This window comes from Rhipicephalus sanguineus, chromosome 8 (assembly GCF_013339695.2).
Source record: "Rhipicephalus sanguineus isolate Rsan-2018 chromosome 8, BIME_Rsan_1.4, whole genome shotgun sequence".
NCBI classification, from domain to species: Eukaryota; Metazoa; Arthropoda; class Arachnida; order Ixodida; family Ixodidae; genus Rhipicephalus; species Rhipicephalus sanguineus.
The window spans coordinates 77,298,302-77,316,646 of NC_051183.1; the positions used below are offsets into that span (position 1 = coordinate 77,298,302).

An 18,345-nucleotide genomic window follows, 5' to 3' on the forward strand; every position below is an offset into this window, starting at 1 on the left:
TAACTATTTTTTTATTTTTTTGTGCTACCCGTAGGAAAATGATCTTCCGTATAAATGTTGCAAAGGCTCTTTTCTATAGTTGACACTGTTTTCAAGTTTCTGTTTGAAATAGTAAAGGCGCCAAGGCGCCTCAAACTTCGGACCCTTTTTTGATTTCGGCCGTGTTTGCCATTTTTTCACATTTTCTTCTTTTTGAGGACGGCATAAAAAAAGCATGGATGTAATTCACAGTAATGCGTATTAAAACCAGCAAAAGAAATTTTCGACACATCATTTATAGTTCGCGTTAAATTCGGCCGTGAAATCCGAAAACATTGCAGTGAGCAAAAACAGGAGGCATGCGCCGCCACCTTCAAATATTTTTTTGGCGCGCTGGGAGCGTTTCTTGGAAATAAAATTTTCAGTTCCGTGCACTTTGAATGTGCCCACACAACATATAAAAAACCCAGGCAAAACAAAAAATGCGACCGGACAGGCATGTTCGATCTCTCGTGGAATCACCCCACTGCTCTTCGCATGCGCTTCTGGGTATAGTTAATAAACGTCTTAGGATATGCTGCCGTCGTTCCAGTACATCAACCACGTTTTCCACTTCAAGTAAGAGGCGTTCAAAGTGATTGCTGGTGTTGGGCCCCCTTTTATGTTTCCTTCGTCTAGGGTTTTACGACGTGCAACCCTTAAATAAATTCTATAATTTGATTTATGATCTATTATTTTATACAGTAACGGAAAAGTAACGACGTTACTTTTGCACAGTAACTGTAACTGTAACAAGTTACTTTCGGAAACTCTGAAACTGTAACTAACAGAGTTACTTTTTTGGCTTAGGTAACTGTAACTGTAACACTGTTACTTTTTACTGGTAACGTGCCCATGACTGGGTAAAGCCTAGAAGGCAGGCGTATCACAGAAGCATGCACCAAGAAAAGTTATTGACTTGCTGTGTGTAAAAAAGGTAAATAGCTATCCCAGTAGGTTGCATGGATGTTCCATAGCATGAGCATTTTTACAACGGATAAAAGTAACTCCGATTTGTACATACGCAGTCATAAATTGTAATTTATCTGTTTTTGGCTCCAATCCTGCAAACTGCATCACATATGTGTTTTGTTTCAGCAAAGGAAAAACAATGTTGTGCTTCCCGAAGGAGACATCCTCACGAGGCTCTTATACCAGCTGCCATACACGTCACCCGCACTTTGCCACAGCCAAAACAGTATGTACAGTACGGTCCACTGTTAAAGGGAACACCCAAATGATCACCTTTCATACTGTTGGCCCCCTAACTGCAAGTGGATATGGAAACATTGTCCTTGTATGGCACTAGTCTGTCAAAAGGAGTCAGAACTGTCGACCACCGGTAGTCTTGTGCAAATCTAAGCCACTGTGATTTTGCAAGGGAGCGAAACTCGGACGTGCCCTGTCTGTAAGTGTTCCCTTTAACAGTGGACCCATCTGTACATGTACCAAAGTGAATGGAGTGCGATACAATCAGCTAGTTGTTGTAGTGTGTCTTACATTAAAATCTCAAAGGCTCGGGCCGGTAAGTCATGCTTGAAAATGACCAGTGCCTATTTCATGTCTTAGATTTATTCATTTTATCTGTCATGCCACACTTCAAAGCTGCACTGTTAGCTTCATTGTGTTCTCTTAATTCTCATGTTAGCCAGCACAATGTTATATAACTGTCATAAAGAAACACAAGAAGTAATCACACTTTTCTTAATAGTGTGATCAGCCTCATGTCATGTGTTTATACAGGATGAAATTAATGGCTACTGTGGTCTACATTGCTTTTTTGTGACATTTTTCACAGGAAGCCAGAGCAGCGGTGCTTCAACGATGACATGCCACACATCTGAAAGGCAGAGTAGGTGCAGCGAACGACACTGTTCAGTGCCTCTCCTGACTGTCCAGCAGAACACAAGCAACAGTACATCCACTCAAGCAGACTGTCCTTCCCCAAGGAAGTAACCAAGATTGGTACAGTCCAGTGAAGTAAACTGTACAGTGCCTCTCCTGACTGTCCAACAGAACGCAAGCAACAGTGCAGCCACTACAGCAGACGATTATTCCCCGAGGAAGTCGCCAACATTGGTAGAGGCAGTGAAAGCGGCCCTTTCAGCTGGAGTCATCTCTATGCAGGGCATTTATGAACACCTTACTAATACCTTCACTAACAAGCACACAAATGAAATCTTGAGACTTGCATTAGACCAAGCAGTCACCCGGTTGGATGGAGTACAGGAAAGGATTAATAACTGCATCAATTGCATATGCTGTGCACACGTTGAGAACAAGAATGGGTCCACTCGACGCGAGACCTCTATTAAGAACTGTAATGCGGGTGCGCACCGTACAAACTGCCCCGATGGCTAGGGGCAGTGTGATGGAGACAACAGCAAGAGCAACTTATGAATCTTGCACGGGCCATCAAAACCTTATAGTTCAGAACAGTGGCCTTCTAGTTTCAGAAGACCACCCATGTATTGGGGCTATCCCAGATGGCCTATAGTTAGCTGTGACTTGCCCAAACAGGGTTCTAGAAATTAAGTGCCCTCTTAGCTTGGAAAGGTTCCAAGTAAAGGAAATGAGCAGCGACAATGGAAAGTTGTACCTGAAGAAAACAAGCAAACATTATTGCCAAGTGCAAGTCGAAATGACACTTTGCAAAGTCAGCAGTGCGGATTTTTTCGCCTTCCAAAACGTTGCGAACTGTGTGCTGTTTTCTGTGCCCTTTGATGTTGTTTTCTTATGTTGTGGAGAAATGTGTGTACTTCTTTCTGTTTTATGTTCTACCACACATTGTTCACGAAATTGCACCAACGTAAGGTCGCATTAAGACAATAGTGGTTGAAGTGTTAACTGATACAAAAATCACTGTACTGTTACAAAGAAAAGAATACATAAGTTCCGTCACATCACCTTGACTCTGTCTCATCAAATTGCATGGGCATGCACAAGCAACTGCGTTCTCTCTACATCACAGCAATCAATGCACACTAATTTGGTGGCACATGCAGCAGGCACTTGCCATGACCGCACATTGAAGATTTCCTCAGTACAGCATTTTTAGGACACTTTGATAGAGCATGAGGTGCCACTACAAGCGACATCCACTGCTGTGTATCTTGACATCGACAAGGCAACAGTGCGACAGATGTGGCCATTTACCGCTGAGACAATATACATACACATTGTTTATACGTTTACAAATGTGAGTGATTAGTATGCACAATCAAACCATGCTCCCTATGGGAGACTCCAACACTGATGCAAACAGCAGCAAGTTCCTCACTTGGATCGGAAAATCTTCGATGCAGGAACTCGCAAATCAGCTTGGATACAACACATGTGGAGGAAGGTGTTTTGACCTCGTTTCACGAAACAGAAACTTATTTCAAGACCTTCAGCATGCAACTAACTGTAGTCTTTCTAAGGCTATCATCACCAGGACAAAATAAAGCAGTAAAAATAGCACATGTCCATGAAATGTTCTTAGTTTTCACAACACACCTAGATTATATAGACATTCGTGTTCAGTCTTGTGACTACCCTGCAAGTTCGTTTTTTTCAGCCATACAAGTGACTTCCCTTTCGTCACTATATTACTGAGCTTGCATGAGAGCTGATCACTCCCTCACCATGACTTCAATTCATGCAAATGCTATGTCAGGCTGGCACTGGTTCTTTGAAGTTTATTTGTTGCTCATCCATAGAGAGGAGCAAGAGCTAAAGGCTGTGTGGCCTGACAGAGGTTCCTAATCCACTGCGAGTTCAGCACACATGCACATGATTCTCAATGTAAGTAAAGCAATGGAGGTAGAACGTTATGCAAACACTTCATGAATATATACTTTACATAAAATTATTATGCACTGATTATGTAGAATTCACAGAGGCATGCGAGAAGAAGCTCGATGAATGTGCCGACAAAATGTAATAGAATATCTCATAATAGATAAAATACAGGCAGTTATGCAAAAGAAAGTATGTAGCTGATAACATACAGCACGCAAAAAAATTTAACTTAACCCGACCGCACACCACTGTCCAACAATTTTCATTGATCCACACTTAATTGTTGAAACAAGGTTACCGAAGTAAATATTTATCCTGGCTGAAGATCGGCTTGGAGAGGTTGACAATGCCAGCTACAATGTTTACAATGTCGTTAATGTAAGGAAAGAGCTCAATTCCAAAGTTCCCTGAGAGAATCTTGAATACTTTCATGCACTGGATAGGCCGCTCAACATGTACACGAGCAGCCGCAATACTCTGATTGTTTTCAGCATCTTTCTTTGAAAGTCGTTTCCGCTTTCGTAAAAATGGTGGATGCACCATTGCCACATGATGCTCAAGGCAAAGTTGATCAATATGGAGCCCTTTGTTGACCATGATGCTATCAATGGCCGGAAGGAACTTCTCCAGTATCTTACTTTCCTTAATTATGTGGGTGTCTGAAGCCCATACCCCGTGAGCCTGACTCACATAGCTTATGTGCCCACCTGGAATTTCAGACACCAATACCTTAGCAGTGTATGTACCTTTGTACCAGCTGTACGTCAATAACCTGGACTCCATGTCCTTCGGTCGTTGAAGTAGAATCTCTGTGCAGTCTAGAACAGCTCTCACATTAGGATAGTCCTTGAAGTGCACAGTCAAATTGTCAATTACAGCTTCCTTGGTTGGCCAGTATACTGCCTTCCTCAAGATTTCACCAAGGACGGTGACAGTCAACTTAAAAATATCCGACACTGTGGTGCGGTGAATACCAAAAAGGACACCCAAAAAAGAAAATGGCAGGTTGTCGTGCAACTTAATCAAACTCAGGAGCACTACATCCTCATTAGCTATGCAGAAGCTTTTAGACTGCATTGGTATGCGGCTGTCAGTATAGATATCGCATAAATTATAGAAAAGTTCTAGACATGGAACACGCTCTACGGCGCAGAAGTGTCTTTTTTGATGAATAAGGTGCGTTAACACGTGATGTTCCTCGATGTGTCTGTGCATCTATGCGCAGCCACGGGGTGTCTGCGCAGTTCGGGGTTCCCTATTTTAACTGATGCTCTACGTTCAATAAAAACAGTTGGTAGTGTGCGCTCGATCTGTTTAAGTGTTCCTTCTTTGTGTTGTCCTTTTCTAGTTTAGCGCAAATTTTCCTACATGGAACACCGGTCAGCTCATTGAGGGCTTTCGTGTCACGAACATTCGATATACTTAGTGGCTGGTGTCTTGTGTCAACTTGGATACCGATGTCCGCCATCACTACTTCAATGTTTACGGGATCATTTGAAGCATGCAGAATAAATTTGAGTGACCCTTGAAAGCAGAAATATTATTGCATGAGAAAAAATTGTACCAGTATGCTTACCAATATCTGCAGCAGCAGTCATTTGTTCGTCTACGAATTCCGCTGTACTGGTGGAGGGCTGCGGCTCATTGTCCACTGCTGCTTCTTTGTCCTTGGCGAAGACCTCTGCCAATGGCAGATCATCTGCAGATGTAACAACAGCAGCGTCTATGCGATGAATTTTTTTCAGCTTTCTTTATAGTGTACACACTAACAGTGCATTAGAGCGAGCTCCATGCATTCTAGCAAATTGCAGTGATTTGCTTTGATTGTGCACAAGTTATGCTAAACTTTCCATTGCAGTGCTTTTCTTTTTCATCAATTCATTCCACACACCCCAAATACCCCCAAAAAGCCTCTCTTTGGATTCATAAACGGTCGAATTTGCATGTGCGACACCGTAAATACTTGCTTATAAGCTACAGGAAACATTACACATAAAAGCGCAGCTCTTCCGGGTTCCCGCAATTGTTGACACTACCTAAGTCCAGCGCTGCACAAAACAAATTCGTCATAGCGGAACTTTATTTTACACAGCCACGCTCACTAGACTATCACTTGCAGCTGGCGATACATAACCACAAGGCAACGCTTCACAAAAACTGAGCACAACAACCACGCACAAAAGAACACGCAAACGCACCTCGCTTTTGCTTATGACAAAATTAATTGCTTTACAAGGTATCCCTTGCGCGAGATGCTGCATGTGCGCTATTGCCAAGAAAAAAGAAAAACTACGTAATGAAATCAATAATAATATCTGGGGTTTAACGTCCCAAAACCATGATACGATTATGAGGGACGCCATAGTGGAGGGCTCGAAAATGCACCCGTCGCGGTCTACGTAATAAAATTACACCAAGACTATACTAGCGGACAACTTTTCTTGGCAATTAAGGGAAGGCTACAGAGCCGAACTACGCGTGTGCTATCGCTGAAGAATATAGTCCCGCAACTGCATCTGTGTTTTCTGCGTGAGAATAAAAACAACATTACTTTTCTTTCTACGGGGCGCTCTTTGAAAAGAGGATCAGCGCGCACCAAGGAGATATTTATGTTTGTTTTACTTTATGCAGTGTCATTTCGCGTTTTTTGCGCCTGTGAAAACGTCGCATCTTTTACGTGCAACTCACAGCAAAAATAGCGTCTTCGTCTTCAGGTGAGCGCTCATGATCGTCACCCTCTAGCTTATCCGACGACTCGCCGAGGGAGCTTGTGACGAATTGCACTAACAAATGGCTAAGCCTGTGACGCCCGCTCGAATAGTGAAACGGCCGTCACAGGAGATCCGGAAAGTTCACAAACCAAAACTAAATTCGAAACGCGCGCCTAACCGGACTACTTCGCGGAGCAGTACATGTACAGTAGCTCCGCTCCCGTAGCCTTATTTCCTTCATTGCCAAGAAAAATGATCCGCGAGTCAGTTTCCGCATCGCATGTTGCGCGTGACCCCCAAGTTACGCAAACCGAAGGAGGACAGTCACGTACTTATCTCCAGCTCCCGGTTACGGCGACGCTCGGTGTGTTTTGACCGGTCCAAGGGCCGGTCAGGAAGGTTTTGCGACGGCACTGCTTCGGGAACCAGGCACCGCCTTTTCCAGCCTGGCGCAAATAAACGTCGTAAATTCCTATGTGTACAGTCACGAAAAGTCTCACGTAGCACTTACCGAACATTTTAGCTCCAACGCAGTACACAAAATCTTCTTCGCGAAAGTGCTTGCTACACACGCGCTGATGGATGCTGGGTTGCTTCCCCCTTTTAAGCTTTATCAACCACGCATCTCGCTGCTCCTTGGTTTTGGGGTATGCATGGAAACTAACACCGGGCTCGGTCGAATACGTTCGGCACTGCGGCACAGAGCAATATACCATGCTGAAGAAAACAAAGCTTCAACCTCGGGCATGAGATGCAACGAGCAACGTTGGCAAAGCTTTCGGCGACAAAGGAGGGTCACGTGATGTCGTTTAACACGTCATAGCGATAGCAGCGCCGGTCTCTTCTGTGGTGGCCCTCGCGGCGCTAGGGTTAGAGATACTCATGGACTTTATACGCTCATTGGCGGCACTTTTCCCTTGAGTAGAGAAGTCTTGCGCACACAGAGAGTTCGTCGACGTTGTCTTCTTTGGAGATCTTTTTAAAGAGGCCATGACACCTAATTTTCTATCATAATCTGGGTTGGGTTAATCCTTCTGCGTTCACAAACAAGCTGGCGAAATTTTAGCGCATTTAGTCGAGCACTAGTAAACTCAATATTTTTATGAAACTGAGAGTATGGCAACACCGGCAAATTCGCGAGCCGTGATGTAACAAGCTGCTAGCCGTGCAAGCGCCTGCAGTACGGCGAACGATTTTGTTCCGTGCTCAATAAACAATTATATCGGGCAAGTTGGTATATGGATCCATCTTGGTAGGAAGCGCACAACTCTCTCGTGTCCTCGTTCCGTGCTCAGCTGTTGATAGCTGTTGGCATTGAAATTGAACGGTTTGCAGCGGCTGAAAACTTGGTAGAATACAACGGCTCCGCGCCGAGCAGCACATGACGTCACACGCGCCATGGAAAAGTGACGGTCGCCGGCGATGCACTGAAATATTCACTTACAGTCCGTCTTTCATATATATGTACAGGCACAGGAGACCCTCCGCTTCCAATTCTCGCTGAAAACCGCAAATTGTTGGATGACCGTCATGGCCCCTTCAGAGACGCGTAGCCAGAAATTTTTTTCGGGGGGGGGGGGGGGGGGGGTTAACCATACTTTATGTATGTTCGTGCGTGCGTTTGTATGTGCGCGTGTATATATACGCAAGCAACTGAAAAATTTCGGGGCGGTTTGACCCCCCCCCCCCCCGGCTACGCCCCTGCCTTCAATCTGCCTTGTTCATTTTTCTGTGCTCCCTCTGCCGTTTTGGTATGGGCCAAGCTTTTCTTCGTAGACTCACACAGTTGGGAACATAAGCGTGCGCACAGGGGAAAGGGGGGGGGGGCGCTGCGATGAACCTTCCCCCCTGAGCGGGCACCCTGCGCACGTCTATGGTTGGGAATGAATATGTCCATCGGCGCAATGTTTTCTGCACACACACACTCACACACACAAAAAAAGGAGGAATCGCAGAGCGTCTGGTCGGGAAATGAGAGTGGGAGATCCATCTTCAACAGCTGCCAAGCCACTGAGCGTCGCAGACAGTTCACCTGGGAATACTGTACCTGGGAGGCAGGCGCGTAGCCAGAAATGTTTTTCGGGAGGGGGGGGGTCACCATACTTTATGTTCGAGCGTACATTTGCAGGTGTGCGTGTATATATACGCAAGCAAAACTGACAAATTTCGGGGTGGGGGGGGGGGGGGTTGAAACGAAACTGCAGAGCACATCGGCTGCTGAATTACCCTGGCTGGCTAATGCACAATGATCAATGATGACTACGCAGTTCCAAAGGCATGTGGCAGCAACGAAACTACTGCTTGTCACATATTTGACCCCAGTCGCTATTGGCGCGATCATATAGTTTGCATGCATCGAGTAAAATCGAAATGGAAAGAAACAAGCGATTGTAGATGGCGACGTACGTCTTTCTGTAAGCCCGCGGCTGTTTCGGTTGTTAGCAAATGCCATTTTCGCTTCCTTGCGTAGCACATTTGCGGCGTTTCGTGCTTGGTGCGCTCCGAGCATCGTCCGAAGCAACCGGGTTGCGGCCGAACATCAATCAATCAATCAATCAAATCAAATGTTATTTTCGCTTCAGACAATACACTGCATTGTCGCTGCGAAAATAGGGGACCAGAGAAAAAAGCTGCGCTTGCGCAGCTTGACTAAGCTCTGGTCACCCGTACAGCAGCAGTGACAGGACGAAACATCTAAGCAAGTCTATGTAGCCGCAGTATATACAAGTGCTACTACCAAAAGTAGTTACCTAATCTACGTTGCTGAACTGAAAAAAAAAAAAAAACACCAATGTATGTTTTAATTTACAATCACTTTAGTAAAACCGGCTGCTGTAAATATACGAACATGAGTAGTTCCAACACATTTATAAAAACAGATCTAGTAAGGTTTTTTTAGTACAGTTAAGAACATCAACATTTCTTTGTTCTAGTTCATTTAGTGTGGTTGCAAGTACGTAATCAAGTTTTTCTTTTCCATAATGGGTACGCGAGAAAGGAACATGGTATGGTGGGTGATCCTGAAAGGATAGGAAATTGTATTTGCTCGGAGATTTGCTATTGCTTCGAATAGCTCTGTTCTTCCTAATGTGGCATTTTTGTATGTTCTCAGTAGTTTGTTTGTATATGTTGTGAATCTTCATAATTTTATGTTTGTGGAATAAAGGTTCTGTGTGTTCTAGAAACGAGGCGTTTTCTATTGAACGAAGTGCTTTTTTTTGGGCCAAGAATATTTGCTGTAAGTTTGATAATGTTGTGTTTCCCCATATTAGTGTGCAATAATATAAGTAAGAGTTGAAGAGCGCGAAATATAACATTCTTTTAATGCTAACAGGAAAAGTGTGACGGTTCCGGCTTAATACACCGGCTACTCTGCTTAATTTTGGCAATAAGGTTTTCACATGTTCATTCCAGGACATATTTTCGGAAAAAATTACGCCGAGAATCTTAATATGTTTCTCTACTTTGATTTGAAATGGCCCGAGAATTATATAATCGTCGATGTTTCTTAAAATTCCCGGGGCACGGAACAACACACATTTAGTTTTCAATTCGTTTAAAGTAAGCCTATTGAACTTGCACCAGGCCTGTAAGTTATGACAGAATGTGTCACCCTTTCGTTTTATGGTCTCCAAGTCTCTTCCTTCAAGAAGTACCGAGCAATCGTCGGCATATATAATATATTTACAATCCTCATAGATTCTCACAATATCATTAATATAGAAAAGGAAGAGAATCGGTCCTAGTATGCTACCCTGAGGAACCCCAAATTCAATAGGCCGAAGGTTTGATTTACATTTATTTAGTTCAACGTATTGGTTGACCAAATAACATGACCAAATAACGAGAGTTTGATGCCACTGAACAATAAGTATGCTTGCCGGGACCACAGAACACGTCCGAATTACCCAATTTTCCAAATTAACGAGCTTTTTACTGTATAAACAGGCAAATAAACAAAATTTAATTCGCACTTGAACACATGCATTACATATGTACTTTGTAACATACCCGAGGATGATTTCTGGATCAAGCCATCTGGCATGCACATTTACACAACACGCACACAGCTTGAGACAACAGGCACGAGCAAAAGCAAAATGATACAGGTCAGCTAGCCGGTACTCACCTCACACAGCCGCGATGATACCGACTCCAAATCAGTCCATCCGATACGCTGGTGCCGCCCCTTCTAGTCACCTAAGAGGGGGTTGGGCGCAAAATCTGCCTTGTACATTGACTTAGCAGGAGGGGGGGGGGCACTGTGATGAACCTTCGCCCCCCCTGATATGGGGAACCCTGCGCACGCCTGTGCCAATGCACAATCTGCGGAACTGTGAACGTTGCTGATTTGTGTGGTGGCCGCGATAGCCTACATTCAGGCAGCACGAGGTGAAGACACATGCATACGTTCACGTTATATGCGGTTGCCCATTTCCCTCTTTCATTTCTCTCAATATACCTAGAACAACAACATGTGAAGACATTCAGTATGATATGATACTGCTGCAAGAAACGCCTATTTTACGTAGCGTTTGGTAAGAGATGTCATATCACTGAGGGTGAAGTACCTCGAGGCTTGAACACTTCAGTGAAGCAGTCCTGATGATGAAGAAAGGCCCTTTGTCACGTTTACTATGTGCAGGTTTAGCACACACACCAATGCGAAAAAAAAAAAGAGTGCCGTTGAGCATGCATGGTGGCACACAGTTATACACACACCACCAGTCTAATATGGAAATCAAGTGTACTCGGTAGCAACCTTCTGGTCAGTCGTGTATTTTATACACGTGAATTGCACAACTTACCTATTTACCACTCGTTTACGCAATGTTGAAGTAAACAAGATTTTATTTATGTGTGACTGTGGCTTATTTCTTTCATTTATTGGAGCACTTCGCTCAAGTTCAAGGCCTGTAAAATGTCAACTATAGATTTTTTGGCTAGGCTATTCTACTCCCTACACCGGCCCACCACTTGCATACCTTCAACAGTTCCCACTAAAATATATTTATTATTGCCGTAGGTGGCGAAGCTTATTTACAAAGATATAAGTGTTTCTTCGAAAAGTCCTTTGCCAAGCTTGCCTTAAAATACAGTGGCATTCCCATTCCTACACTTGCTAATAATGCCAAGTGTGCATCAAGGAATGTGGCGGCACTCTATTTCTTATAACATGTGTACATTTTCAACCTTTCTACATTTATATGTGCTCTGTCATGGATATTACAGTTAGGTGCTTACATAAAGCAGTTCTGAAAGTAACACAATCTCTGCGGTTAGTTGTTCAGATAAAAGCATTCATCATGCTGCTGCCTTTTAGAAGCACTGTCATTTGCGTTTGCTTCACAATTCCAAGCTTGGTGGGATATTTCACACGAGCTTAAGTCTGTCACCACAGTCTTTATTATTCAAAATGGGAGACTTGCGAGCCATTATGCCTTCATGTTCCATTTCTCATGGAGAACACAAGCGCCAGGTATACAATGATGGAGACAAGTTGTTTCGTCCACTGTTTGTTCATCCATTTTGCCAGCTTAGAGTTCTGTGTGAAAAGGACTGCCCCAAAGGTGCCGTTTGAACCAGTGAGCACCATGGTTGCAAGCACACCAGTCTTCAGAACTCAAGGACCTATAAGATGAAAGTGCTGGTCAGGCCCTCACGAATGTGCAAGTCAGTCCCTTTAGCGCACGAGCTCGTGAAAGCTGCGCAGTCCACTTTGACTGGTCCTCTGCATCCCTCTACGCTGCCGCAACGTCGATGACAAACACTGTCCATTGTCCAGTCGAAACTAGAATATGCGTCTAGGCTAGGATGTGTGTCGTCCAGCGCGCATATCCTAGCAGGGGTGCAACAGCCAAAATAGGATTTGGAGCAATTCTCTGGGCAGCAGAATGTTGCTTTTGAAGCATGAAAATTCAAGTTTGGAGCAGGTTACGGGGGAAAAAAAACTCCATATTTTAGCACAAATCTCAAACTTGGAGCAGTATAAAAAGAAGGCTTACTTTTAGAAAAGAAAGCAAAAATATGTACAAACAATTCAACATCAGCTAGCTCTTGCACAGTGCACATGAGCACTGCTATTTCAATAAAAGCAGTGTATTGAACTGCCCTATAGAGATAACAATGACACAGCATTAGCAGTGCCTGCCAAATGATTTGACATGAGCTGCAAATGCTAATGTGGACTCGCCAACTTCGCGACCTTGAAATCTGGAGATTCACAAAGCAGGACCGAGTGGGGGTGGCAAAAAACAAACAAACAAGAAAACTGCCGTACATTTTTGTTTATTGTTTCTCAGGGCCACAGAAACATCATACACAGCTCTGAATAGACAACCACCCGTTTGTAGCACAAAGCCACAAGGAAATTCATATTAAATGCGAAGCATTTCTTAGCGAACTTCTGCGACTTTGAGAGTATCTATCTATCTAGCCGCCTGCAACTTTGTGCTCTCCTGCTCGTTTCGTTAATCGAATGTACACCAAAATTGGTATGGCATAACACGACTGTATGGCGAACATGAATGACTAGTCATATCATGAAAATCATGACATGCATGTCATGAACGATATGATATACATGCCGCTGTCTTGGTGCTCTTACGGCCGTTTCGTTAACTTGATATATACCAAAATTGATACAGCGTGACAAGAGCGTATGACGGACATAACTGACAGGTCCAAACGTGCAAATCATGACATGCATGTCATGTACAGCATGATATACATGCCACGCTCATGGTGCGCTCGCGGCCGTTTCACTAGCTTGATATATACCAACATTGGTACTGCGCGACGTTACTGTGTAACGAACATAAATAACATGAGTTAACATAAAAATCATGACACGCATGTCATGTACAGCATGACTTACGTGCCACGCTCACGGTGCGCTGGCGGCCGTTTTGCTGGCTTGATCTACCCAGGAATTGGTGCGCGATGTGACTGTGTGACGAACATAAATAACATGACTTAACATGAAAATCATGACACGTATGTCATGTACAGCACGACTTACGTGCCGCGCTCATGGTGCGCTGGCGGCCGTTTCGCTAGCTTGATCTACCCCGAAATCGGTATTGCGCGATGTAACTGTAGGACGAACATAAATAACGCAACTTAACATGAAAATCATGAAAGCATGTCATGTACAGCATGACTTACGTGCCGCGCTCATGGTGCGCTGGCGGCCGTTTCGCTAGCTTGATCTACCCCGAAATTGGTAATGCGCGACGTTTACTGTGTAACGAACATAAATAACATGAGTGGCACGCACTTTCCTCAATGACAGACAAGGCGATGTATCCAGCTCTTTGCTGGCTGCTTTGCATTACATCGATTCCGACAATGCGTTGGGATCTGGCAGCTTTTTTTCTCAGAAAGAAAGCTTCTTAGTTGCTGAAAAATTTCGTCCTGGTCCGGGGTTTGAACCCGGGACCAACGTCTTCCCAGGGTGGTCGCTCTACCAATTGAGCTAACCAGGAAGCTAGCAATTGGCAGCGCGAGGGCAAATTCATTGACATCTCGAAGCACATGGTCACATAGTATTGCAAATGAGGTCTGCAGAATCCCGCCAGGTGGCGGAAGGGTGAAGGAAGGGAAAATAGACAACCACTCGTTTATAACATGAAGCCACAAGGAAATCCATACGGATTTCTCAGGTTGTCTATTTCCCCTTCTGCTACCTTGTGGGATTCCGTAGATCTCATTTGCAATACTACAGCTCTGAGCGACTGCCAATAAACTTTTTAGACGTCAGCGATCACAATTACATGGCGTAAGCAGAAAATGTTCTGTGTCCTGCGACAGCTAGTACTAATAGCCTCTTCTAAATTTTAGCACACTTTTCCACAAAACATCGCCGTACTGCAGCGAAAGTGGCTTAAAAGCGTCCTGCACACGATAGAAGAAGGCCAGGAAATTTTAAAGCCGTAGCCCTTTATTCTCATGGAGTTTTTTTACCTTCATGTTTCTCCTTTTCTTTCGTGGTGGGGTTAAGGTTAGCGTCTGCGCTTCTGTATTGGATTGGATGATGATGCCCAAACTGCAGGTGGCCAAGGCGGCCTCTATTTCTTGCTGAAATTATTGCAACTGAGAACACTTGGGACTAGTCAAGCATTTTGGCGCAAAAATAAGGAATTGTATGGAATTGGCGCAAGTGGCACAGCTGTTGCGCCCGTCCTAGCCTTTTCACTGAGACTTCATTGTCTGCACCACCTGTTCCTCTTCCTTGTCACTGGCAACTATTTTAAGCCAAAAGTGGCCCACACAGTGGTGCTCCTATACCTTAAAGTCGATGAGGCACAGTTACAGTGCAATCAGTCATGTAGGTGCTAGCCCACATGCTTTCTGCGTTCATGCTTCCTGACGCTGCTGAGCCTGGTGAAGCTCTGGTTGCAATGGCTGCACTGAAAGGGCCGCTCGCTCGTATGTCTCCGCAGGTGACACTCAAGTTCCTTCCTATTGAGAAACATTTTTTGACATGTGAGACAGGCATGCGTTATGAAGACCTCCGAGTGTGACTTCTTGTGGCGACTGAGGTTCTTCGAAATCTTGAAGCACTGACCACACTCACTGCACTTGAAAGGCCTTTCCTCTGCATGTACGATGTGCTTGTGCATCTCGAGGTCTTTGTTGCCGCTGAAGCTCTGGCTGCATACGCTGCAATACACGTACTTGACCCCGTGGATTTGTCCGTGCATTGTGAGACGAGACCTGCATGCGATTGTGGAGAGACGTGAAAGCATTTGTTAGCGCATCACTTAGCAAAAGAATTATGCGCAGCTTCAACTGACTTAACGTCGCCAAGGCTAGTGCCTTTTCTCCATTTTCGCTAACTCTTGGGGTGTCCTTACTTTTCTCTCAACGGCACCACCTGTGCTCAAGCACACGCTACCATTGGTCGACTCCTTTTACCGGCACTGAAAATCACACTCCAGCTCTCTCCTCCTCTCCACACCACCTGCTCCACTAGCACCACAGCTTTGCCTTTGCTCTCCTCCTCTCCACACAGCTTCACCCTCTCCACATTGCTACACTTCCTCGACCAGGCTCGACTCGCTACACTAGGCTTCCCCTTCACCCACTTAGCTTAACCCATGACCTCCCTCTCGTCAGGCTTGACTCTCGCAGCTGGGCTAGAAAGTGTGGACGACGGATCACCAAGGATTTCCTTCGGTATTAACAGCTCCACTGTTAAAAAATTTGTAGGAATGCTTGAGCTCGTTATAAAGGAAGAATAACTTTCGAGGCAGGAAGGACGATGAATTTTTGTTTGCTCCCACTGTAGCACACATACGCATTTTCTATACCGTTATTTATGCACATAAGCGGCAAAAAGATATGTACAGCAGAAGCGTAAAAGAATCTTATACAGTTTACCACCGGTGACTGGACGTGACGGAACCATCAAACTCAACTAAAATATCCCATGCTTCAAATTAGACAAGCAGCAGAAAACAATGTCAAAACACACTGATGATTCATAAGTGGGTATTTGTGCAATATTAATGGCACACTTGCTTTTTAAGTGTTCGAAGTAGGTAGAAAATTAGCGTAGAAGTGGCATTGAAGTTACCCAACAAAGTAGGAATCAAACGCAATCACTCTCGATTATTTAGAGGGGTACTGACGCAAAGTTTTGTGGCTGAGATAGCCTGCGGGATCGATTATCATGAACATGCATACATCATCCTCCAAATCTGAACGGTGAATACGGCTTGGAAGGTAATTTACATGAATTTAGAAGTTCGCGTGCCTGCTCCACCGCTATACTCCGCCCCTCGTGACATCGGCATCATACAAAGTGACCTGGAGGTGACCCAAACTCCATGATGTCACCATTGTGGCCAAGTTCTACATGAGATGCCCAGCTAAATCACGACGTCATAGTCGCCATTGTGCTTATGCCGCGCTTGCACCAGCAGGCTACTATTCGGCGGCTGCTCACAGGCGCATGCCCACGGCGAACGTGGGGAAAGTCTTTGCCACCAGGTGACGACAATGACGATGACGGCAACGACATTGCTCTGCACAACCATATGCAAAAGAATGCGAGTGGACGATGCAGGCAGCACAAAAGTGCTTCGCAGTTCTGTGCAACGTTACTACTAGACTAATAATGTTGGTTCTGTGTGCCTTTCATAGGCTAGATGGCATTAGTTGCACACGGCGGCTTGTCGTTCTCGGAGCTCTGCCTAACAGAAAGTGAGACTGGTCGGTAACAAACAGACTGTAATTAATTATCTGTCGCATGCTGCGGCAAGCGATGTGCCATGTTATGACTAATAGGCCACCAGTAACATATTGCAACAAAAAAAAACGCCATATCATAATTTTTGTGTCAGTACCCCTTTAACGAGGAAAATGTAACAAGCCTTCGATACTGGCAGTATGATGAGGGTGAGCAAACTGAGTTAGCATATTGAAAATTTATTTACATTTGATGTCCGCAGCCTTCATGGAAAGACAGCACCCTCTCAGTGTTTGTGAGTCACAACATGCCCACGGAACATTCCTTTCATATTTAGCACCCGATCTAATGAACGTTTAATACTAAGTCCAAAAAATTAGAGGTTATTTATTAAAGGGAGTTTGGTGTACAGGGTCTGTCTGTAAAGTAATGAGACTGAACCAGGTAAAAAAATTTAGATCCGATTGGTAGATATTATTAAATTTCTTCAAAATAGTTTCCTTAGGCATCAATTCACAATTTCCAACACGATTCCCATAATGCAAAGGCTCTCTGAAAGTTGGCTGCCGTGACCTCTACCAGAGATTGTAACGGCCCGTTGTATGGCGAGAACACCGTCGAAATGGTGACCTTTCAGGCTTCTCTTGAGCTCTGAGAACAGGAAGACCATCAGGGCTGTATCAGCCCTGACGTGAGCCCGCAAGACTTCTTCATGGTCCCAAATCTCAAGAGACGCCTGAAAGGTCACCGTTTCGATGGTATTCCCGACATCCAACAGGCTGTCACAGAGTCTCTGACAGAGGTCCCAGCAGCAGACTTTCAGGGAGCCTTACAGCATGGGTATCACTTTTGAAATTGTGTATTGATGGCTGAGGAAACTATTCTGAAGAATTTTAAAGATATAGGAGTTATTCATAATGCTTGGTGCTCCGGCAACACTGGGCGCTTCCGCCATTTTTTGTTGGGCGGCGTCGCGGCATCGTCTGCTAGTGGCTCCAAAGAAAAGGCCACAGAGAGGTTGAGCAGCAGTCGTTGGCGGATCTATCGGGCCAAGAAAATGTGGTCGTCTTTTTCTACCTCCAGAGCCAAATGGTCAAAGGAACTCACTGTGCCACAACAAATCGACGAGAACACAATATTCACGAGAACACGCTTAAAAACTCAACCGGACGGCAGTTGCAGGAGGCGTACTGCTTCGCAAAGCCAAACTGCTGTTCTCTAGTGGCGTGCGCTTCTGATCTGAGGTAGGCGTTCAAGAAAAATGTTCGTTGCAGAGTACATGTGACTGTTAAATTTCTAAGGTAACCTTGTACTGTGATACATCTCCATTGTATTTCCCACGCACTGCGATTATATCATGCGTCATAAACATGTAGTCGTCAGATATCGACACCACATTGTTTCTGTGCGACCTGTGCAACGGTGTACTGCTTTCCGTGGCTCATTTCTTTAACCACAGGTATGTCTACACCCTTCGCAATAGTTTGGGTCATAGGTTTTTCGAAATAAACAAGGCATGGACATGTGCACGAGCGGTGCACCGCATACCAAACAAATATACTGATCGCGTGTTATAACTGTGTACAAAGAGAGCGGCCTGAGTAATGCTCTTTTACTGCACACTGGTTGTTTATGTTT

General features: G+C 44.6%; 2 protein-coding genes and 1 non-coding gene across 5 annotated transcripts in view; all 3 read right to left on the bottom strand.

The window, feature by feature from the left end:
• The window catches only part of LOC125756269 (zinc finger protein 239-like), a 52,274-nt gene extending 44,985 nt beyond the window's left edge, over positions 1-7,289 (bottom strand). Inside the window, exons 1-3 of the mRNA XM_049418505.1 lie at positions 7,024-7,289; positions 6,845-6,958; positions 5,378-5,500 (exon numbers count right to left, since the gene is read on the bottom strand). Of these exons, the coding sequence (XP_049274462.1) occupies positions 5,378-5,500; positions 6,845-6,958; positions 7,024-7,228 (442 nt within the window). The 5' untranslated portion in view covers positions 7,229-7,289. The remainder of the gene's footprint in view (positions 1-5,377; positions 5,501-6,844; positions 6,959-7,023) is intronic.
• LOC119402122 (zinc finger protein 502) overlaps positions 1-18,345 on the bottom strand; it is a 75,647-nt gene that overhangs the window by 14,321 nt on the left and 42,981 nt on the right. The window contains exon 8 of one of the 3 annotated variants that reach the window (XM_049418508.1): positions 14,802-15,230. In XM_049418508.1, coding sequence (XP_049274465.1) covers positions 14,849-15,230 — 382 coding nt within the window. In that variant the 3' untranslated portion in view covers positions 14,802-14,848. Of the gene's footprint in view, positions 1-11,131; positions 15,231-18,345 lie in introns of those variants that run through there. The other 2 variants (XM_037669243.2, XM_049418507.1) reach the window with 2 other exon arrangements.
• Positions 13,926-13,999, bottom strand: Trnap-ggg (transfer RNA proline (anticodon GGG)). Its single transcript has one exon. It is a non-coding gene; the product is annotated as a tRNA-Pro (tRNA).